General features: G+C 47.5%; 1 protein-coding gene across 4 annotated transcripts in view; it reads left to right on the top strand.

The window, feature by feature from the left end:
• LTBP4 (latent transforming growth factor beta binding protein 4) overlaps positions 1-24,269 on the top strand; it is a 1,283,510-nt gene that overhangs the window by 604,018 nt on the left and 655,223 nt on the right. For 3 of the 4 annotated variants that reach the window (XM_069644515.1, XM_069644518.1, XM_069644516.1), the window contains exon 5: positions 17,584-17,751. The exons of the other annotated variant lie outside the window; for it this stretch is intronic. In XM_069644515.1, the coding sequence (XP_069500616.1) occupies positions 17,584-17,751 (168 nt within the window). The remainder of the gene's footprint in view (positions 1-17,583; positions 17,752-24,269) is intronic. 4 annotated transcript variants of the gene reach the window in all.

A 24,269-nucleotide genomic window follows, 5' to 3' on the forward strand; every position in this document is an offset into this window, starting at 1 on the left:
TTGGTAAGCCCCTGCATTGTTCACTGTGTTACCGGCCCTAAAGTCACTGTGTTTTTGTTCCCTGTGCTGAATGGAAGTTGTGGTACTGTGTACATCTCTAGCATCTTATATGCAAGCATTGCAGAAGGTGAGGTATGTAATACAGAATGTGTAGGGAGAATGTGGAATCTGGAAGGTTGAGGTTGAGAGTTATGTTATGAGCAGAGAAGGAGGAAGTGTAGCAGACCGGTGGGGCATGAATAGATCTGGAGATATATGCAATAAAATATATTACAGCTACAATCAATGCGTTGGAGAATCTTTCAACATCGTTATTTGTGCCTTAGTGGCACCCTTGTCTGCTTCTATTATTCTGTGACATAGTTAGGGAGCTGTGCTGGTGTGTTGCACTTCTGAAAACCATCGGGGCTGAGGGCTGTGAAGCTCGTGGCCACATTTTAGGAATGAGTAGCGCTTACAGGGTTAAGTCCAGAAGTCTGTTTTCCCAACAGCTCTAGCAAACCTTCCTTGCTCAGCCTCCCAACCAACGCCCCTCCACTGGGAGACTGCGCAGATGACATCACAGCTGTGCATGGGATATATTTTTACAAACATACAGCATACAGTTAGCAGTTAACACAAGAAAGAAACTACAACTACCCTTTTAAACATTAGCCATAGTCACACTGAGATCAGTTTTAAGCACGCCGCCTCTGTGTGCAAGAAATAGAATGTAGGCCGCCATCTGGGATATCAGGGATGGATATTCGCTCAAAAATAAAATAAAATGACGACTCCGCGGCCCTCATTATGTGGTTGCCGGTAGGCCACCGGTATAACCCAGTCCAATTGATATGATGTGGAAAGGCTCCCAAATAAACTAACCGATACAACAAGGTCATCCATTCTACTTTAATAAATGTGATGCTAAAATAATGAACCTCATACATTCAGGAGGAAATACATGATCGCAACCTTGTTGGCTTATTCTGGTAGGCACTGCACAGAGGGACTGAAGAATGCGCCTAACGGCGTAAACGAATGTCCTTTAGAACCAGCCACAATACAGGTACACACCTGTGCTTGCATAGTATTCATTTGAGCCAAAGAGGCAATGTTTCTCCACTGTATATTTTGGTAGTAAAGCAAGACTATTATTTCTCGGTCTCCAGCAGCCCACTTGATTCATCCAAGTCAATCAAGCAATAGAGGAGGCCTGCTAATTTATGAACACTAATCGTATTTAGGGCCCCTCACCAAAGAGCACACGGTAATTATGTTATTCTCTTTATTGGAGTTACATATAATACCATGCTTTTCAGCACACCATATTTGTAAAAAAAGAACTAAACAAATTATCTGCCTTTTTGATATTCCATAGATATATGGAGGAGTTAAGGAAAGGCAATTGAAGGAATCTTAATATAAGAAGAGAACACACTTGAGATATGTCACAATGGTTCCGTTGCTAAGGCAGGAATAACATTGAACTCAACCCCTGAAGAAGGTCCAGCATATGAGCATTTAGGGAAAGAAACATGTTGGGTTAGGCAGATCTACAACACAGGATCGGACAGAGACACACCTACTTTAGTAAAGGTTTAAATACGACCAAACAATATTATCAATCGTAATATTCTATTAAAATATTAAGTATCTCCCATACTGAACATACAGATTCTTTTGAGAAAGATTCCAATGGAATGATCTATGTATTAATATTGGAATTGATGTTTTTACAATGTGTGTTTTTAATAAATGCATATATGAACTATAGATCTAATGAATGTATGATCTTACTTATTGCGCAGAAGAATTGATATAATATTAACACATCCATGAAACACATGTGAAATCTTTTCAACGCTATCAGTATCATTTTCAATGAATCAAATGGAAATCAAAATATTAAAATCGAGTGTTCTATATCATAAAAATATCCAGAGACTATTGACTTTTGTCTTCCTTTGCATGTTTTATAAGTATGCATGGATCCAGCTAGTAGGAAGGTCTTATATTTTTTTTTAAACTGTGTTAACCCTTTTGTTCTTGTTTAAGAGTCTGATAAAAGACCCCAGCATAGCACTACAACCCATAGAGAGCAGTTTTCCAGGGCCGCTACCGCCATACTATGGTAGTCAAAGACACATCTGAAATTATGCCACGAGAGAGAGTGCATGCCTGCTGTGGGGCATCAAACAGTTCTGTACTCTGTTAAATAAGGACACTGGCCTACCACTCCATCCCACAGACAGCAGGTGCCCAGGGCTGGGGTGCCAATGCTAACCTCTGGTACCTGTATTTATTTATTTATTTACAATGCACGCTAAAGGGCTGTGCACGAGAGAAACAAATGCACCAATCGGAGGAATTGCAAATAAAAGTAACAGATCATGAGAGGCTGAGGAAGGGGACGAGTAGGTTTTCCAGCTGCAGTGAAAGAGCACGAAAGTGGGATAAGAACAGATAAAAAGCGATACAGCGTTCCAGTGCTTAGGAGCAAGTAAAGAGAAAGAACAAAAACAAGACTGGGAGTAGAGGGGCTTAGGCAGAGCAAGGGGGCATTGGGACGGAGAATGTAGAGTACGTGAGGAGGGTAAACAGAAACTAAGGAAGAAATATAAGAATGGGTTAACCAATGAAAAGACTTAAAGGCAATAGAGAGGAAGTAAAAAAGAAGACTGGATTTGAAGTAAATCCAAGAAAGAGTGCGAGACATTGGAAATATGTGAAGAAAAGGAAAGCAAGGAGTCAAAGAGGATACAGAGAGAGAGAATGGGCGGGGAAAGGGAACAGACTAGTGTGACCAGACGTCCCGGTTTTGCCAGGACTGTCCCGGAATTTGGTGCTCTGTCCCCTTTTCTCGAGATTGTTCCTATTGGAAACTGCAGTGGTCGCAGGTTTTGGTAGTAGGTCTTCAAAGCTGGCAGGCAGGAATGCGCAATCTCGCACAAAGAAATGCAGAATTTTACAATTTATGATAGTGTTAGTCTCTGATACATTAATTATAATATGTATTTATTTGAACAGTAACACTTAAACCCCCGTCTCCTCCAAACACTACTGAAGTGTAGTGTAGGGTAACCAGACGTCTCGATTTTGCCGGGACGGTCCGGGTATTTGCACCTCCGTCCTGAGACTTTTTTAAGTTTAAAAACCTGTCCTGGGAATTGGGGATCGGGTGCATACCATCCCGGTTTTGGCTATATATCATGATTTTTGCATCGGTTCGGGATGGTATCCACCTGATGCCCAAATCCTGGACAGGGTTTTGAAACTTAAAATAGCCTCGGGACTCTGGGCGCTTCAACATGACATGCGACACGCCGCCCACATAGAAGTAGCACTACAGTTTCAACGCTGAACTTGTAGTCCTACTTCTATGTCAGTGGCCTGTCCCGTTTTTTTCATTTAAAAAATCTGTTCACCCTATCGTAGTGCCTTGACAGTCACTTTCAAGAGTCAGCCCTACTTTTATGTTATTTGCCCTGTCCCGGTTCTTTACTTTTTAAATCTGCTCACCCTAGAACAGACACTCAATCAAACATTACACCGAGAGAAAGCGTGCAAGTCCCTGTGGGACACCAAACAATGCTGTACTCAGAGTACATTCTACATGCACGAAAGAGCCGCGACTTTGCCACAGAGCCTTTGCTCACACAGTGACTCAGCACAGGGACTTGGAAGGAGTCCTTCTTGGTAATCGGGCCAGATCTGTGCCCCAGAGACCAAGAGAGGACAGAAAATATGATTAGCGTGCAAAGCAGCTTGTAGAGGTTCTGGTGCCAACTTTAAACAAAGCTGAATTGTTTGTAGGGTGGATAAATCCCTGATGCCTGACATTTCTCGGACACTGTCTTGTCTGAGCGCGACCAGTTCGAGATTTGGGTGAAAGCATTATGGTGGGGGCCCTTTTCATTATTTGTTCATATTTAATAAAGTGTTTTTTTATACCATATGGACAAAGTCATTTTGATAAGACTGGTTAAAACTGATAAGCATAACATTCATATAGTGGTCAAAACCCTAGGATAGTTCTGCCGCAGCAAAGGCTGCCCAGCCACAGTCTACTCCGGGCTAGACATGCTTGCACAAGCCTAAAATCTAGGGCAGGGGTCTGTAACCTTTGGCACTCCAGATGTTTTGGACTAGAAATACCACCAGCCTTGGCCAGCGTAGTCAATGGAGAGGGATCATAGGGATCACTGTGGTCTTCTGGTCGTGCCAGTGCTTCATCAGCTCCTGACTGGCCTTTACATTCTTTGTCAACTGTTCCATGTACTTTGCCATTCTAAACTGAAGGCTGAGTACATAGTCCACCACATCTCGTGTAGGGGATGAGGGTTTGCTTTCCCATCCCTCTTTCAGTAGACTGAGGGGTTCTTGTACAGGATGTCCAAACAGAAGCTCAAAGGGGCTAAACCCTACTCCGTTCGGTGGCACCTTCCTGTAGGCGAACAGAAGGCATGACAGGAGAATATCCCATGTTCCCCTCGGGTGCTCTTGTAATCCACCTATCATGCCTTTCAGGCAGTAGTTGAACCGCTCAACAAGCCCTTTGGTTTGTGGATGGAAGGATGTAGAGAACCAGTAGGTGACTCCACACTCTTCCTACATAGACTTCATAAACATTGAATTGAAGTTTGATCCCCTGTCACAAACGACTTTCTTATGGAATCCAAGATGGAAGAATATCGCAATCAGAGCCTTCGCAACCACGGGTGCTTTGATGCTCCTCAGAGGGACAGCCTCAGGGTATCGTGGTCTGGCACCACCAAGATGTATCTGTTCCCTGAGCTGGTTTGAGGATCCAAAGGACCCACAATATCCATACCAATTCTCTTGAAAGGCCGCCCAACCACGGGTAGTGGAATTAAGTGGGCCTTTGTGGCACCACCTGACTTTCCAGAAGCTTGACAAGTCAGGCACGACCGGACAAATTCCTTAACCTTTACGCCAGACTGCAGCCAGTAAAAGTGCACAGACAACCGGTCTGATGTCTTAGTCACTCCCAAGTGAGCAGCTAAAGGAATTTGATGAGCCAAATCCAAAAGGAACTTTCTGTGGCATTGGGGAACCACCATCCTTCTGGTGTCCTCGCCCTCAGAATCCTTTGGCTCACTGTATATGAGTCCCTCCTCCCAGTACACTTTGAACAAGCCAGGGGCCTCGCCCTTAGTCTGCTCCTCTGTCTGCTTCTGCAGACCCGCCAGAGTGGGACAATCTTTCTGGGCTGTGAAGAAGTCAGTCTGATCTGGGCCCCCAGCTGATGCGAACTCATCCAGCTTGGGCAGACCCTTCAGATCTGCACCCACCTGGTCCTCCACCTCAGGTTCCTGTGCTGCATCAGGCAACTCTAAAGTCACTGAGTCCCCTGCTACCAAAGGTAGGGTCCTCAGTGGCTACTAGACCCTCTCGCAGCAGTAGGCGACTCAGTAGTCTGTAGAACTGCACCAGGTACTACTGGCTATGCCGGTGCTTCCAAAAAGCTCTCTGGAAGCACTCCAGGCCCTTAGGCTCTGAGAGTGTTCAATCTGCCAATCACTTTGGCCCTCAATTGGGTAGCCGCTGCGACTATCTCAGTATCAGGAAGATCATTACCCAACAGACATGGGACAGGGATGGAGTCTTTCCACACTACACAGCGCTGGGTCATTTGTCACGATCCCATTGCGGGCCCAGCGTGGTCGGGCCCATTGGAGAGGGGTATTCCCCCATGGTAGAGTGGGGAGGTGGTGGACAGGTATGGTGGCTGGCTGGCATAAGTGGGTAGAATGTAGCAAGGCCGCAATCTGCACCAGTGTGCCGACCAAGAGAGAGGGAATGCCCGGCACGTGCAAAGGAGCGCCAAACATGTGCGAGGAACCAACGCCCCTGCCAGTCTAACCCTGGCAGGGCATGGCCCAAGGCTATAAAACCACTCCCCGGACCACACCCTCTGCTTAGCTTTTCTTCTGCTCTTTTCAAGAACAGTGTCTCCCTTACCGCTCCTGCTCTCAGTGCATCTACAGACATTTAAATGGATGGAAAGCAGTGGAAACTCACCTGAGGAAACTCACCTGAAACGAGGATCCACGCCCTTGCGTAAAGGCTTTGTCTCTGTGTTCATTTTTGTTTCTTCTGAACAGCACCCGGAGTCCACCGGTGGGGCTGCTCATCTTGGACATTGGTTCTTCATCTCCTGCTCATCTTGGACATTGGGTCTTCATCTCCTGCTCATCATGGACATTGGTTCGTCATCGCCTTCTTATCTTGGTTCTTCCTCGTTTCTCCGACTGTTGTCTTTCCTGCAGCATCCAGGACCTGAAAGGCAAAGCAACAGCGTGAGAGATCCCATTCCGTTCTTCGACCACCACCCGTCCCAGTGCCTAGTGTGCTCACCTGCGCAATGAATCCAGCTCTGTTCCGTCAGCCTCTCATTGCGGTGCCGGCCTTCAGTTGCTCAGCTCCTGTGAAGAAGAAAGACAAAGACCTTATGAAAGTAAGCTCAGACCAAGTGTGTAAGCACAGCAAGTTGGACACTCGTGTTTAACCAAGACTCTCCTGTCCCCACGTTTAAATCAAGACTTACCTGTTCACCGTTGTATCCTGTGTGCCGCAGCCGACCTAGACCACGCACCTTTAGGGAAGTAACTGGAGAATGATACGGACCGGAGGGCCACGACCGTAGTCGCAAGCATTGCGGTGAGCAGGGCTCACTTTGCGTCAGCCAGCCAAACCAGGGTCTGGAGGGGAGGGGCAGAAGGGAAGGTACTGCACTTATACTTACCCTATACTTACCTTTAGGTCACCCTGACCCCCAGAATGGTAGAGCCCCAAAGTCCCAAAACCACCCAGTTCCCTCCCAACCTCATGGTCCCCTGGGAGTTAATCCCCAGTCGACCAGTGGGGGAAGGAGTGGCTGGGGCGAGCATCAGGGTGAATGAAGGCAGTCAGCGAGGGGGCTATGCATCGGTACAGACTGGACCAGGCCCTCGTGCAGTGCACCAGAGGTAAGTGTGACACATTTCACCTCGCCAGCTGAACTCTTGTATCACCAAGGGGCACTTACTCATTCCATCAAACTCACTTACGCTACAATCAGGCCCATCATTATACTGACCTGGCTGTACCAACTGCTGGTTGACAACAGTGACGCTAGTTTTTATGCCCATTGATATACAGATGTTCTAGATAGAATTGAGTATTATTGGGAACTGGGATCTCTTCTGGAGACCCGGTACTGCTCCCACTCAGTGTAACCAATCCACATTCGGCCAGTCCCTGGCCTAGTGGGAAGTCATCCTCTAAGAGGCCCAAACTACTGATGGCCTCTTCCATGTGTCCAACATTCACTATGGCTTGCTTGGGTAAGCCCTTGCAAGCTGGATCCCCTTTCCTATGGGCCAGCTCCTTCCACACAAAACAACCTTTGGTCGGTGAGAACGCAGGTATCCCAGTGTTAGGGGTGCCTCTGCTCTTCTTTTTGGTGTGCACGGCTGAACTAGAGTTTTGGGATTTACCTTCGTTCTTTTGGGGCCCGAACTTCAAATAGGATTGGGTTGGACCTTTATTCTTCCCATGCTTGATTTCTCTTCCGGTTTGGGTGTGCTTGCCTGAGCCTTTTCTGGACTTGAGGACTCACAAACCTGCCGACAGCCTTTGCAAGCTTGCTAGTGTCTGTGAAAGTCTTGTCCACAAGATGCTGGTGTAGGTCTACCTCACAATTTTTCTATACATGCTCACACGCAATCAAATTGAACATCCCTTTAAATGTGTTAACTTTGAAACCAGTCACCCACCTGCTCAGATATTTCAATGACAAGTGTGTGAATGCTTCGAATGTCTGCCCACTTTTCTTTCTGAGCTCTCTGAAGCTCTTCAGATGTTCTGGGGTTTTACAGAACTTCCTGAGGAGGGCTGCCTTCAAGATTTAATAAATGGGCCTTTCCTCAGGAATTAACTGAAGAATTGCATCAGTCCCTGATGTCGGTAAGTGACTCATCAGGGTTGCAACCCACAGTACCTTATCCACTTCCTGCAGCTGGAAAGCCAGCTTGAGCGCTTCATACCAGTCAAAAATACCCTTCACCACTTCATAAGCCAGCACTAAGTCTTTGGGATTGTGCCGTAGGGGTTTACCCCGGCATTCTGGTTTGAGACACTACTGCTGCTTTCACTAGAGGTGAATCTGTTGGCCTCCTTCTTCGCTTCAAGCACCAGCTTGCGCAGCACTATGGTGACCTTGTCCCGCTGTTTCTGCTCCTCTAGCGCTAGCCTCCTCTTTTTCGAGCAGGAGTTTTCTAGCCGCTACCTCATTAACAGCCGGAACAATTACTGGACCACTTAGAGACTGTGCTGAGGCCTGGGTCCTGCGGGATGCCGCACTAGCCCCTGTCCTCACTGACACTCTAGAGTGTTGAGAAACCACACTTGGCCCCCGGCGGGATGATTGGCGAGAAACACTGCTCATGGAGTTGTCTGTGTCATGTTCCCACTCTGGAAGGTCTTTTCCGTTCGGGTATATGGGGCCTAGCCCGTCCCCTGGAGTCTTCTCCCCAACCACCCTCGCTTCTACCCAAGCTAGGAGGATGGTCAGCAACTCAGGTGTATTAACCTTAGTGCTGTGGGGAAGTCCCCACTCTTGACATAAGACGCGCAAGACATCCTTGATCATGTCTTTTACAGTCTCCATATCAAGATCAATGCCCATTATTAATACCTACCAGTGACTAAACGTTGCCTGCAACAATATTTTTATCGCTGGGTGACTAAGCTGTGTGCAAGGCTCTAACTGATCCAACCACTTGCCACCAATGTGACGAATCAACTTCCGGAGCACAAGCGGTCCAGGGATGAATATCGGTTTCTAAACCATCAATCAGCCCCACTCCGAACAGTAAACACAAGTAAATTATAAACATCCTAGTTCAAATTTGGTAATGTGGACGGAACTGCAGGCTTATCTATACAAGGTTGTGGGTCGTTGGTTAGTTGCAACACAGCGAAAATACAATTTTTACCCAATGATAAAAGGGACTGGTTCTGTACAGATATCTACTTTATTATTATCACAACAGACTGTTCTAGCACACTACAAAATACAGCCCACCCTGTAAAGGAACACAGAGGACAGACAGTTTCATGAAGGAAATGGATTCATGCTGGATACTGAAAGGGGGATAGTTGGTAAAGCAATCAGTCTTAACTGTTCAAGGTTATTTGGTTTCAGCACGAAGGGAGCATGGGGTCGTAAATGTCAAAAGGGTCCTTTGGGGAAGGACCAGGGGGACAGAACCACAATGCACCTGGTGCTTGAGAGGATCTTGATGCTCAACAGCATCAGGTTGGTTCCAGAACAATAGACCCTTACATTCCTAGTGGTTGTACCATCTGGTCCCGTCACCTGCACTTAAACCACAATTAAACAAATTCCTTCTGCCACTCGGTCGGTGAAATGTGCAATACAGATTGAAAGATTAAAAGATTAACCAGTCACCCCCACTTGAGGTATGTCACCAACAAACTATAAAGCAGAAGGCCTCTGTAAAATAATGACATGGAATATTGCTTGCCTCAGTAGTAAATTTGAAGACCGATACTGGCATTCTCAAGGACAATATTGACACTCTCCCTCCAGCCTTGGCCAACCTCTGCAACCACTCTTTTGCAACTGGAGTTTTCCCCTCTCAAGCACTCTCTTGTGCACCCTCTGCTCAAAAAATCCTCTGCCGACCCGTCTATTCCAGGAAACTCTTGCCAGATATCCATCACCCCTTTCCTGGGAAAACTCCTGGAGAGGCTGGATATTACCCAACATACCCTTCACACCGAATCTGTTGGTTGTCTTCATGACCATCAGTCTGGCTTTAGAGCATCCAGAGGCACTGAAACTGCTCTTCTGAACACCCGTGAAGACCTGTTCACAAATATTGACTCTAACTATCCCTCTGACCTCATTCTTCTTGACCTCTCTTCTGCTTTCAATATGGTAAACAACAACACCCTGATCCCCCGTCTCCATGATACCCTGGGCATCGCAGGTTAGGCCCTGTCATGGCTCACCTCCTTTTTCTCTGGATCTGTGTGATTTTCCTGTAGGTTATTCACCCGCGGCGGAAATGACCGCATGGGGAATGTACACAATACAAACATTTTCATACATTTTCCATGTGGTCATCCATTTTAAAACAACCCCAAATACACCCCCCACCCACACCCCCAACACACAACCCCACCCACACTCCAATACACCACGACCCCCTACTTACCTTTCCTTCTGATGCGCTGTGTCACTGTGGCGCCGGTTCACTTTCACTTCTGTAATCGGGAACGGGTGCCGCAGGGTCCTTTTCTTTTCTTTTTTTTTTGTTTTTAACCTTTGATCGGGTGAGCTGCTGGGGTGTCCTCCGCAACTCCCGCTCTCAATATTATATAGTATAGTGAGCGGGATGTTGCGGAGGACACCTCCGCAGCCCCCAGCTTTTATTTATTTATTTATTTATTTATTTTTCTTCAGCCGGGTAAGCTGCAGGGGTGTCACCCGCAACATCCCACACACTATACTGTATAGCACAGTGAGTGGGATATTACGGGGGACACCCCTGCAGCATTTTTTTTGGGTCAGCTGTGGGGGTGTCCCCCACATCCCCTGCTCACTATACTGTATAGAATACTGTATAGTATAGTGAGTGGGGTGTTGAGGGGGCACCCCCGCAGCCCCCACAGCTTTTTTTTGACCAACCTCACCAAAAGACCTACATACACACCATAAAAAGTTTTAACTTTTGGTAGTTAGAACTTTTTGTGGTGTGTGTTTTAGGTCTTTTGGTGAGGTCGGTAATTTTGGGTTAGGTAATTTCATCCTAACCCTTCTCTCTGACCGGCCTTCCTAGGTGGAACCTGGACCCTTTCTCTACTCTATCAATCTCTCTACCTGTGGTGTCCCCCAGGGGTCTAACTTGTCCCCCTAGTTCTTCAATATCTACATTGCCCCCTTGGCCCACAGGACCTCTACCTTTACCTCTAACTTTCAGTGTTTTGCGGGTGACATGCAGCTCTCTTTCAGGTTACACTCAGCCTCTTCCTCTTCGCTCATCCCTGACTGTCTATCTGTAATTCAGTCCTGGTGTGCTGCTAATGATCTCTGCCTGAACGCTAGTAAGACAGAAATCGTCCTCATTGGGACCCCTGCTCTCTCTTTCCCACTTTCACACTGGCCTGCCTCCCTTGGCCCTGCGCCCTCGCCTACCAATGCGGCAAAACATCTTGGATGCATATTTGACTCCACTCTCTCCTTCTCTTCACAGATCTCAGACATCTCCAAAAAGTCTCACTATCAACTGCACCTCCTCAGAGGTATTCTACCTTTTCTCACTTTCCCCCAGAGGCTCACCACGTCGAGAGCCCTGGTTCTCTCTAGGCTGGACCATTTCAACAGCCACTTTCTCATCCTTCCTACTTCTACTCTCCGTCCTCTACAACTCACCCAGAACAGAACCGCAAGACTTATCCTTGGTCTCAAGCCCAGGGCCCACATCTCTCTGGTGCTGAAATCCCTCCACTGGCTCCCTGTGGCTGCAAGGATCAACTTCAAGACCCTCTGCATTATCCACAAGGCCTGCTGGGGCCGGGGCCTACACTATCTACAACACTCTGTTCCTACTCTGTGCGAGTGAGCCACTTTCACAAACAGAGATTTACAGGTAGATCTTTATCCTCTGCAGGTGCCTCCCACTGGAATAGCCTCCCTGCGTCTCTCCTTCATGAGCCGGAGCACCTTAAATTCTGGAAACTCCTCAAGACCTTCCTCTTCTCTTCCTCCTTCTCTCTCACTTTCCCCTGCTAACCACCTTCCTTTCTCTCCACCCTCCTTCTCATCCCTAACTCTGTTCAGCTTTTGCTGACTGGTTGCCTGGTTCACCTCCAGAGGCTTACAGGCTCCAGCCCCCCATCCCCCAGTCCTTGCACATGCCTCCGGGCCACTGCACTATGTTCAGCATTATTGCACTTCTGCTGATGCTCCTGAGTGAGGTAACCCATCTGCACTTAACCCAGAGCCCAGTTGGACTGTATGTGTTGCTCCCCCCTACCCCTTTTCCTCACACCTCCGTCTGTACACATGCATAACCAAATGTATTAGGACTAGTACGTTTGATGGCTCCCCCCGCCCCCACCTCCCTAGCTTGGTTCCAACTGTAACACTTCATGCACTTGCACTCGGAGAAATGCTGTCAGGCCTAGTATGCTAGTTCTCTGTTTAGGTCATTCGGAAACTTCTAGGCCTAAGAATTATTAATGTACTCCCTTGTTCCTTTCCCGCCTTGACGTGCTTTAAAGCACTCGACCCGTGTGTAAGCGCTGTATAAATAAATAAACAATTACAATTACAATTGATGTCTCTGACATTGTGTGCTTCAGGAAACTTGGCTGATTATTGATATTTATAAGGCCGGGTGAGGTGTGGCAAGGACGACAGAAGCCACTTCTACAGTATAGTCTGTTTATAAACAGATTTGTACACATATAGTCCGCACAGGTGTTCGGGTCCACTTCCTTCAGCTTTCCCTGCGTTCCCACAGCAACAGTAGCCAGACTGGAGAGGCGGGCCACAAGATCTCTTGGTTGGGGGCACAGTTTCTTCTTTCAGTATGCCCAGGTATAACCTTCAGGTTCCTCCTCCAGTCCAGCAAGCACAGAGGTATCCCTATCAATCCCCTCGCAGTTGTCTTAGCCCTTTCAAACCCCCTTGATGTTGTCCTGACCCTCTCCCCTCTAGTGTGCCTCTGCCAACCTTGGGTGCGCTCCAATACCTGTGAGCGCTGGTGCTGGGTCTGGTGTTGTAAGTCCCGCCTCCCTCCATCCGCCATGTTCCTGTCTCCACCAACTCTGCTTTGGCATGCTCGGGACCCAGTGTCCCACCCCAAGGCCCACTCATGACTACCCCAGGCCACTGGCATTGGCGAGGAGAGGACCCTGTGACTTCTGTTGGGGCCGTCGTGAGACCACCCCCTCCTGGGGACCGACGCTGGTCTCCCGACACTCGACCTGCATGGGGTCCTATTCGCGGCCCATCTGTGCTGCCCGTAGAAGCCAGAGCCGCCCAGCCACAGGCCGGTTATGCAAATGTGTCTATCCCAGGTCGACGTGGCCTTGAGAGGCCGCCAAAGTGGGGGAATACTTATCTGGATTGATCAAATGTTTAATGAAACCATGAAACAACTTGAAACTAACCACTGCAACCTGTTTTGTATACAATTAACATTGCCTTTGGGATTCTTTTTTGTGCTGCTCAATTTGTATTTAAGAATTTCATGAATTAATGATACGTTCTCTGTTATACCAATATTCAAATAGATGGTTTCCCAGTACAGTAGCATCGACAATTGTAAGAGGTAACCCCTGCTGTTGGTGGCTGGTGGAATGAATATCCTCTCACAAAGAAGGTATCAGCTGGGGGATCCCCGATCTACTCTGTTCCCTGCCTGGACACTGTACCTCAACATCCCATAAATTGGCAGCTCTGGTCTATACTTTGAGAGTTAGAGGTTCCAATGTCTGTCTCCCAGGCAATTATCCAGAAAAGCCGACATACAGGCGGGTCAAATATTCAAGCCATATAGATCATATTCTGGGATAACTAGGGCTAGATGGAACCTCTTTGAATCTTTATAAATTTTGCAATGGATAGAAAGTGACCATGATTCGGTCTGCCCGTCTGTACGGTTGGGATATGGGAAACCAGTCCTGTAATGGAAAATATGGCTACTTCAGATAGTCTGGCCACCAACAATAGGAGACGAACTATAGAATACCAGGTAATTGCACCATGTATAGTTGGTGCTATTCGACCAACCCCTGGACTTTTCTATAATGAAGAATTTCAAGGTAGAAAAGCCTTAGGTGGGTGGGCTGTATCAAAACTTGGTGACTAGAATTTCTCAATATGCCACCAAACATGCAAAACATATCAGGGGGTTGGCCCCATTAAGGAGCTCCTGGTTTGATAAGGAGTGTCATCTGGCTAGGCGGGAGTTGTAAAGAGCATTTAAAGCTGATATGGAGCAATGTCAAATTACAGAGTTAGCTCGTTCCTATAAGACCTTAATTAAGAGTAAGAAAGTATGTGAACCACTTGGGTAGGCTTCCATTAGCAATGACCACAGCAGCATTTGGCATTTAATTGCAAAATATAAGAATCCAGAGGACTCACTGAACCATGGACTGGAGTCCTCTGTCACTAAGGATGTCCAGCATCATTTCTATAAGTTGTATGATATAGATGCCCATGATAACAGAATCCCTCCGCATGCCCCTTGGGAATCGGGGGTAGACCTCATAATCACAGAGAACGATGTCTCTATAGAACTGTGCGTACAGAAACCAGGAAACACTGCGTGGATTGATACATTACTGATTGATCCATTCAAGGGCAAATCATCTGTGTGGGTCCTATTCCTAACTAATTTATTCAATAAAATGAATAAAGTGAATTGTGTGCCAGATATCTGGAAAAGAGCCGAAAGAGTTCACATTTTCAAAAAGGGTGACAGGCCGTGCGCTGGTAATTATAGACCCATCTCCGATTTGGATCGCCTGTGTGAAGAATCTCACATCTTCTTTGGTGGATGCCCCTTTTCTTGAGGCCAGGGAGCTGAGGCCGCTACCCGACAGTCCCCCAGGAGGTGTACTCAGCAGGGATGGATCTCATGGGAGGGGATATCTTCATTGGATTGCTGGCAATGGTTCTGGGAGAGCACAGTAATCATCCTCCCCTTTGGCGTCCCCACCTTCCTTAACCCCTCCCCAGTCCTTCTGGTCCCCCTCTCCACTATTTGTTATGGTTTAGCAGAGGAAATCCTTAAAAAGACTGGGACAAGGAAGAAGGAAACTCACCCAATCCCGGGACAAAATATCACTGTGATGAGGAGGATAAAGCAATTAGGTAAAAGCCCACCGCAGAACCAACACACGCCGCACAGCTAGCCAAAGGTGAGCCTAATGTCAAACAGGGAAGAAGGACTCACTCTGTTGTTGAGCAACCAGCCATTGAGGAGCAGGGAAGGAGATGGTGCTCCCGTACCGAGATACCCGGAGCAAAGTTGTGCTGGAGCACCGGGGAGCAAAATAAGGGCACAGATTACATTGAGTCAGTAGGGAGCATAATTGTAGTGGAGGATCATTCTTAACCTGGTTGTAGAGTGGTTTGAAAGCCAGGGTATGTAATATGATGGGTTGTGGGGGACATGTCAACATGCCTTGGTCCAAAGGATTTCTGTGGAGATATATCAACTACTATCCCTGTAGAGAGCCCCAGTCTCCCTGCACCTAAGGGACCATCTTCGTTTGCTGGCCGTGGCAAGTCTCTACACTGAAGAGCCCCAGTCTCCCTGCACCTAAGGGAGAATCTTCGTTTGCTGGCCGTGGCAAGTCTCTACACTGAAGAGCCCCAGTCTCCCTGCACCTAAGGGAGCATCTTCGTTTGCTGGCCGTGGCAAGTCTCTACACTGAAGAGCCCCAGTCTCCCTGCACCTAAGGGAGCATCTTCGTTTGCTGGCCGTGGCAAGTCTCTACACTTAAGAGCCCCAGTCTCCCTGCACCTAAGGGAGCATCTTCGTTTGCTGGCCGTGGCAAGTCTCTACACTGAAGAGCCCCAGTCTCCCTGCACCTAAGGGAGCATATTCATTTGCTGGCAGTGGAAAGTCTCTACACTGAAGAGCCCCAGTCTCCCTGCACATAAGGGAGCATCTTCATTTCCTGGCCGTGGCAAGTCTCTACACTGAAGAGCCCCAGTCTCCCTGCACCTAAGGGAGCATCTTCGTTTCCTGGCCGTGACAAGATCTCTACACTGAAGAGCCCCAGTCTCCCTGCACCTAAGGGAGCATCTTTGTTTCCTGGCCGTGGCAAGATCTCTACACTCAAGAGCCCCAGTCTCCCTGCACCTAAGGGAGCATCTTCGTTTGCTGGCCGTGGCAAGTCTCTACACTGAAGAGCCCCAGTCTCCCTGCACCTAAGGGAGCACCTTGATGTAAAGGTAGTGGGAAGATTCCTTCATTTAATCCCTTAACTGCTGAGCTTTAATCAAGTCTCTGGAAAAAGGACAAGCAGACTTGTCCTTAGCATTTTAGGCCCCAGTCTCCCGAACCTGAGGGAGCACCTTGATAGTGTATGTGTGCTATACAAGCATGCTTAACATAACTCTGCACTCAAGGGCCTCATTCTGACCCTGCCGGTCCAGAAACAAGGGTGCCGGTAAGCTTACTGACACTGTTTTTTCCTGACCGGCATATTACAGGTCTGCCTGCCGGAGCCGCCGTACTTGATAGGTCTGACCCTGCCGGGAACAGCGGCCACGGAAAGGCAGACCGGTCACGGAAGCACTGGCACCATTGCTAACGGTGCCGGTGCTTCCGTGGTCCCCACTCTGGGAATGGGGACTTACAATTTACCGGCGACTGACATTCCGGGCCGCTGGGGTTGTCATCTCCCAGTGGCATGGTTACCGCCGGACCCGTAATGAGGCCCAAGAACTTTGGCTGCAGTATGTCACACTTCAAGCTTTCTCTGGGCTCAAGCTGTGGAATGATGGACATAAAAACAGAAACTCTGCTGTGGTTAGCACACAAATCTGCTTTTACTGACGATCTTCAATAGGGATGTGCCAGGTGAAACACAAGAGCCCCTGCCAGAACACAACATATATGGGCTCATTTTGCAGGTCCCCAAAGTGCATACAATGGTGCCAAAATCAGATTCACACGTATTGCGCCTGCTGTAATACCACGTTTCCAACTCCCTTCCGGTTTCACCTGCAAGCTGGTGGTTGTCTGCCAGCCTGTCATTTTGGATTCCTATGGAACATTCCTGTTTTTAGCACCTGCTAAAAAAAAAGGTGGATTCCATTAGAAGAAATGCCTCGCGCATGAGAAAATTGTGGGAGACTTGTACAATCCTTTTGACTGCCAAGTACAGATGGGAAACATTTCGCACTGGAGACCAAAGTGCGCACGTTGGATTTCCCCCTCGTGCCATCAACACTTTAAATAACATGACGTTGTTTGCAGGTTTGTATGCCGACGTTGACAGTAGTAACGTGTGTTTGGTATACTAAAGCGTGTGCGCACATGGGCGCTTATGAAGTTATCAGTGTGCGTTCCGGTTGGCGCTATACAACACACAAAAGCTGACTGAATAATTGAAGGGGGACAGCCCAGGAGCCGAGCCCTCTGCCCCCCACCCCAACTCCCCATTGGCTGCACGCGGCCCCCGGGAAGAGTTAACTTCCCCTGGTAATGGATGGGGTCGCTCATAAACATTGACGTTGGAGGGCTGCCCAGAGCACGCTCTCTGTACTGCTTTCAATTAGCTCAGCGGGCACTTGCTTCCACGCCAGCTTTGTAACTTTTTTCCTGTGTGGGGGAGTGACCGCATCGCCTCTTTCTTTTTTTTTCTCCAGCTAGTTTCTGTCAAAAGCTTTGGACTTGCTCGTTTTTTGTCATAAGCCAGTCGAGGGGGAAAGGATTTTTTCGGGGGTGGGGGGGCGTCCGAGCACACGAGCCATCGGCATGGACGCGGGACTCATTGTCGCTTTTCTCTCCCTCTGTCTCCTGTTGCTTCTCCCGCCAGCCGCCAACCAGAGCCAGGGCGAGCGGGTGAGGGTGCACTTCACGCCCATGATCTGCAAGGTGCACTGCCTGGGCGACCGCTGCACCAACCACTGCGAGAGGGGCAACAAGACCACCGTGTACAGCGGAGAGGGCACACACGCCGGCGGAGGAGCGGGATTCCGAGTCTGTGAGTACCCCACGCCTTTCTAAACTAATACACTATGCTGTGATCCGTGGCATACCGAGCGGGGGCGGGGGGCGTAAGGAGGGCAAGCAGCTCCTTTGAGGGCCTCACTGGTACATTTGTCAGTGGGACACCTCTCTAGTTTGTCACCTCAATGAGGGTGCCCATCGGGATAGGTGGCCCGCTGGCAGGGCAATGTGCGCTGAGCAATTCCTGTGTGAGATGCTCATTGCTACCTTGCCCTTTCTGAATGGGAGGGGTGTCCCGGCATCAGAGGGGCGCTCACGTGGCTCTGTGTCAAAAGAGCATTTCATTGTGAGCCATTAGGCCCCCTGATGGCGGGTGCAGGGGTATTGGCAGGGACTTGAGATCCCTTTAGAAATGGGAATGCGAAGGAATGATCAGAAGTGAGGAAGGGTGCACCATGCCGCCTGCTTTATGAAATGATGACTGTGGGTTAAAAAACCCAAGGGGGGGTTTGTTAGGCTCACATTAATTTGCATGGTGCCATTGTGACTTCAGGGGAGAATACAACTAAAGCCATACTCTTATTGTTTCATATGTCTATGACGTGTATATAGTGTATAGTTAGTTTACTATGACCAGCTGGTTTATTATGTAATGTGGTTTGCTTTCAAGCCATTGCTATACAGTAGTATGTAAGCACATGAATGGCACAGCAAAACCATAATAGATATCTATATCAACTAAATCTGGGAAGATGTGCTCAGCTGCTTACATTGTCCACACCCTGGTTTCACCATTTAACCAAACTGTGTGATCCTGGGCAAATCATTGAAGCGCACTGTGTCTTATCTGCAGCTCCGTGATTCACTTCGAAGCTTATAGCTTATGTTAATATATCATGCTGTCATTACAAAAAAAGCCAAATGACTATAAGGTTGCTCTCTATATAATAGTGCAATTTAGGTATTTTTCACCACAAAGTTATTTGCCACTTGGCTTGCTTATGGCAACTTATTCTAAAGTTACTTCCATGGTGCCTCCAAGTATCAAAGACTGATGATGCTCCCTCCTTGCAATGTCCTTTTCTGTGACGGCATTTCTGTTGGGGGAATCCATATGCAAATTAGGAGGTTTGATGTATTTTGCTCTAGAGGCCATGGACAGAGCTCTTATAGATGAGTTTCCTGCATCTGTAATGATTCAGATTTTTTTGTATTTTTTGTTATGTGTTAAATGCCATCTGCCACTAATGTTATCAAAAAAGTAGATTGGGGCAGGGGTGGGCAGTTTGGGGGTGCGAATGACACAGTATGGAATTGCGCGCACTGCATTTGGGGGGAAAAGAAGCAGGACTTTTTTTGTGGCTTGCCCTCCCCCGCCCCCACTCTTGCAATGCTGGATACTCCCCTGGCTTTGATGAGTAAGGGTACCAGGAGACTCCATGTGCAACGGGGACTCATGCTCCAGACATGGGATTACAGTTACCGACCCAATGAATCCTGGGAGTTGTAGTACTGGTCTACATCCCATAAAAGAATGACTTAGTGCCACTGAGGACACACTCACCTTTTGGCAGGTAGGTAACAGCGTAATGCATGCTGGGAGCTATGTCTTTTTTTTAAATCAGTGCAATGAAGTGGACTGTAGCCCCACATTGCATTGGGTTTGTAAGGAAAGCCTGGGGCTAGATGATTTGTTGCCTGTTGACTTTAGGCCACCTTGAAACCTCAGTGGGAGACCGGACATGCCTGGGCTGAGGGTAAGGCCTCGTAACTCGCGAATGGGAATCTCTGAATGTACTGATATCAGTTTGATAATTCATCTGACAGTGGAAGGCTAAACTGTTTAGAGCAGCTAGACACATCCTGCAGATCAGGGGTGCTGCTAGGTCTGAAAACATCTGGGGCTACGCTAATGTCGGGACTGTCGGGCTAGCCAATCATTTGGTTGTAGCCCTGAGCTTCAATACAGGCCTGCAACCAAAAGACTCTGGAGCTACAGCCCCCCTAGCCCACCCCTAGCAAAGCCTCTGCTGCAGATTACCCGGGCTTCTTCCCACGGAGAAGCTCTGTCGGTTTAACTCTCTCAAATTACTCGGATGGAGGTGAGGGCGAAGAGAAGGTGGGCATACATCATCAGCTGAAATGTGTAGTTTAGGCCCAGGATGAACTGAGTTAGCAGGAGTGTCAGAGCTGAATGCCAGTGCAGACCAGTTTAGCACCAGAAATATGCAGTGATGCAGCCTGAAATCATCAGTACACCAGCCCTGGGGCTCCACAGCCATGTACCCAATACATTTAATAGCAAGTCCGAGCCTGGACCCAAGAATCAAGGCACCTGTACACAATGTCCCAATGCAGATTTACCTTGAATGGCATTCACTGTTTAGCCCCAATCATTCCCTGATGCAAACCTTCAATGATGGGCATTCACTGTTTAGCCCAAATCTTCCCCCGATGCAAGCTCTGTGAAGGGCATCCACTCTTTAGCTCCAATCTCCCCCAATGGAAACTGTCAGTGAATGACATCCACTGTTTAGCCCCAATCATCCCAAAGCAAACTCTCTGTGCAGGGCATCCACTCTTTAGCCCTAATCTTCCCAAAGCAACATCTCAGTAAAGGGCATCCACTGTTTAGCCCCAATCATTCCCTGATGCAAACCTTCAATGATGGGCATTCACTGTTTAGCCCAAATCTTCCCCCGATGCAAGCTCTGTGAAGGGCATCCACTCTTTAGCTCCAATCTCCCCCAATGGAAACTGTCAGTGAATGACATCCACTGTTTAGCCCCAATCATCCCAAAGCAAACTCTCTGTGCAGGGCATCCACTCGTTAGCCCTAATCTTCCCAATGCAAACTGTCAGTGAAGGGCATCCACTGTTTAGCCCCAATCGTCCCCTGATGCAAACCCTCAATGATGGGCATCCACTGTTTAGCCCAAATCTTCTCCCGATACAAGCTTTCTGTGAAGAGCATTCACTGTTTAGCCCCAATCAATCCCGATGCAAACTCTCAGTGAAGTGCATCCACTTTTTATCCACAATCTTCCCCCGATGCAAACTCTCAGTTTATGGCATCCACTGTTTAGCACCAATTTCCCCCCAATGCAATCTTTCCATGAAGGTCATCCACTGTTTAGCACCAAGCTTCCCTGGTGAAAACCCTCAGTGAAGGGCATCCATGTTTAGCACAAACGTCCCTCATGCAAACTCTCACTGACGGGCCTTCACTCTTTAGCCCCACTTCCCTCTATGCAAATTCTCAGCAAAGAGCATCCACCGTTTGGCCTCAATTTTCCCTCGATGCAATTTCTCTGACAAGGGCATCCACTGCTTAGCACAAATCTTCCCCAATGCAAACTTAGTGAGGGCATGCACTGTTTAGCCCCAATCTTCCCCCCAATACAAACTCAGTGAGGGCATGCACTGTTTTCCGTGAATCTTCCCCCAATACAAACTCAGTGAGGGCATGCACTGTTTTACGTGAATCTTCCCCAATGCTAACTCTAGGTGAAGGGCATCCACTGTTTAGCCCCAATCTCCCCTGATGCAAACTCTCCATGAAGGGCATCCACTGTTTAGCCCCAACCCTCCCCCAATGGAAACTGTCAGTAAAGGGCATCCATTGTTTAGCCCAATCTCCCCAATGCAAACTCTCGATGAAGGGCATCCACTGTTTAGCCCCAACCCTCCCCCAATGGAAACTGTCAGTAAAGGGCATCCATTGTTGAGCCCAATCTCCCCAATGCAAACTCTCGATGAAGGGCATCCACTGTTTAGCCCCAATCTTCCCCCAATGGAAACTGTCAGTAAATGGCATCCATTGTTTAGCCCAAATCTCCCCAATGCAAACTTTCGATGAAGGGCACCCACTGTTTAGCCCCAATCTTCCCCTGATGCAGGCTCTCTGGGAAGGGCATCCACTTTTTAGCCCCTATCTCTCCGGGTGCAAATTCTCTGTGAAGGGCAGCCACTGTTTAGCCCCATTCTTCCCTAATATAAACTCTCAGTGAAGGGAATCCACTCTTTAGCCACAATGTTCCCTGATTCAAATGCTCTGTGTAAGCCATGTTTAGCCCCAATCTTCCATGATGCAATCTCTCTGTGAAGAGCATCCACTGGTTATCACCAATCTTCCCTGATGCAAACTCTGAGTGAAGGGCATCCACTGTTAACCGCCAATCTCCTCCCATGCAAGCTCTCTGTGAAGAGCATCCACTGGTTATCACCAATCTTCCCTGATGCAAACTCTGAGTGAAGGGCATCCACTGTTAACCGCTAATCTCCTCCCATGCAAGCTCTCTGTGAAGGGCATCCACAGTTTAGCGCCAATCTCTCCCAGATGGAAATTCTCCATGAAGGGCATCCACTGTGTAGCCCCAAACTTCCCTGATGTTAACTTTCTTTTTACATTTTTTTTAATTTAATTTGATTTAGTTACACAACTTTTCAAATATATACAAAAATCCACAATAATACAAAAGCAACAAGAAAAGAGGTAAAACAGGCATAAAATACCAATCTCCCCCAATGGAAACTGTCAGTGAATGACATCCACTGTTTAGCCCCAATCATCCCAAAGCAAACTCTCTGTGCAGGGCATCCACTCTTTAGCCCTAATCTTCCCAATGCAAACTCTCAGTGAAGTGCATCCACTTTTTATCCACAATCTTCCCCCGATGCAAACTCTCAGTTTATGGCATCCACTGTTTAGCACCAATTTTCCCCCAATGCAATCTTTCCATGAAGGTCATCCACTGTTTAGCACCAAGCTTCCCTGGTGAAAACCCTCAGTGAAGGGCATCCATGTTTAGCACAAACGTCCCTCATGCAAACTCTCACTAACGGGCCTTCACTCTTTAGCCCCACTTCCCTCTATGCAAATTCTCAGCAAAGAGCATCCACCGTTTGGCCTCAATTTTTCCTCGATGCAATTTCTCTGACAAGGGCATCCACTGCTTAGCACAAATCTTCCCCCAATGCAAACTTAGTGAGAGCATGCACTGTTTAGCCCCAATCTTCCACCAATACAAACTCAGTGAGGGCAGGCACTGTTTTGCCCCAATCTTCCCCCAATACAAACTCAGTGAGGGCATGCACTGTTTTGTGTGAATCTTCCCCAATGCTAACTCTAGGTGAAGGGCATCCACTGTTTAGCCCCAATCTCCCCTGATGCAAACTCTCCATGAAGGGCATCCACTGTTTAGCCCCAACCCTCCCCCAATGGTAACTGTCAGTAAAGGGCATCCATTGTTTAGCCCAATCTCCCCAATGCAAACTCTCGATGAAGGGCATCCACTGTTTAGCCCCAATCTTCCCCAATGGAAACTGTCAGTAAAGGGCATCCATTGTTTAGCCCCAATCTCCCCAATGCAAACTTCCGATGAAGGGCACCCACTGTTTAGCCCCAATCTTCCCCTGATGCAGGCTCTCTGGGAAGGGCATCCACTTTTTACCCCCTATCTCTCCGGATGCAAATTCTCTGTGAAGGGCAGCCACTGTTTAGCCCCATTCTTCCCTAATATAAACTCTCAGTGAAGGGAATCCACTCTTTAGCCACAATGTTCCCTGATTCAAATGCTCTGTGTAAGCCATGTTTAGCCCCAATCTTCCATGATGCAATCTCTCTGTGAAGAGCATCCACTGGTTATCACCAATCTTCCCTGATGCAAACTCTGAGTGAAGGGCATCCACTGTTAACCGCCAATCTCCTCCCATGCAAGCTCTCTGTGAAGGGCATCCACTGTTTAGCGCCAATCTCTCCCAGATGGAAATTCTCCATGAAGGGCATCCACTGTGTAGCCCCAAACTTCCCTGATGTTAACTTTCTTTTTAAATTTGTTTTAATTAATTTGATTTAGTTACACAACTTTTCAAATATATACAAAAATTCACAATAATACAAAAGCAACAAGAAAAGAGGTAAAACAGGCATAAAATACCAAGGGTACAAAAGATGAACATATTAAACAAAAGAAATAGATAAACACAAAGTACTTTACATTTCTTATAACTTCCAGATAGTTTGAATACCAAAGGATAAGATAACCAAACTAAACACCTCTCATGGACCAATGAGACCTGATAGAAACTTAATTTGAGGCAGCTACAGCAGGCAAAACCATTCTTAAATATTGGACAATAGCGATCTGTACTTTTTCTCTTGAGGTCGAAAACATAATTTGCCATTTGTAGTCACTTGAAGTGTGAGTGTGAAAGGTGATAATATTCTGAAAATATCTTTCTCTCACCAACATTAGTGATGGACAATCTACTGGCATGTTGCAGGGTTTCTTTTTGCTGAACATCAGTACAATATCTGCAGTAATTTTGTTCCTGAGGGATCAGTTTCCGTCTATATAATACATCTCTCGTACCCCATAGATTAAATCTAAACCATTGGAATTCAGATTGTATAGCTGGAGATGGACATTTCAGCAGGTATTGAGCAATGAAACCATAAGGCTTGACACCAAACACCTAAATGTTAAAGTCTTTATAGTGCGAGCACTTCGCTAAAGTCCCCGCCCAATCAGCGCGATAGAATTTTACTTT

Source organism: Ambystoma mexicanum, chromosome 2p (genome assembly GCF_040938575.1).
Source record: "Ambystoma mexicanum isolate Mex_15411 chromosome 2p, UKY_AmexF1_1, whole genome shotgun sequence".
NCBI classification, from domain to species: Eukaryota; Metazoa; Chordata; class Amphibia; order Caudata; family Ambystomatidae; genus Ambystoma; species Ambystoma mexicanum.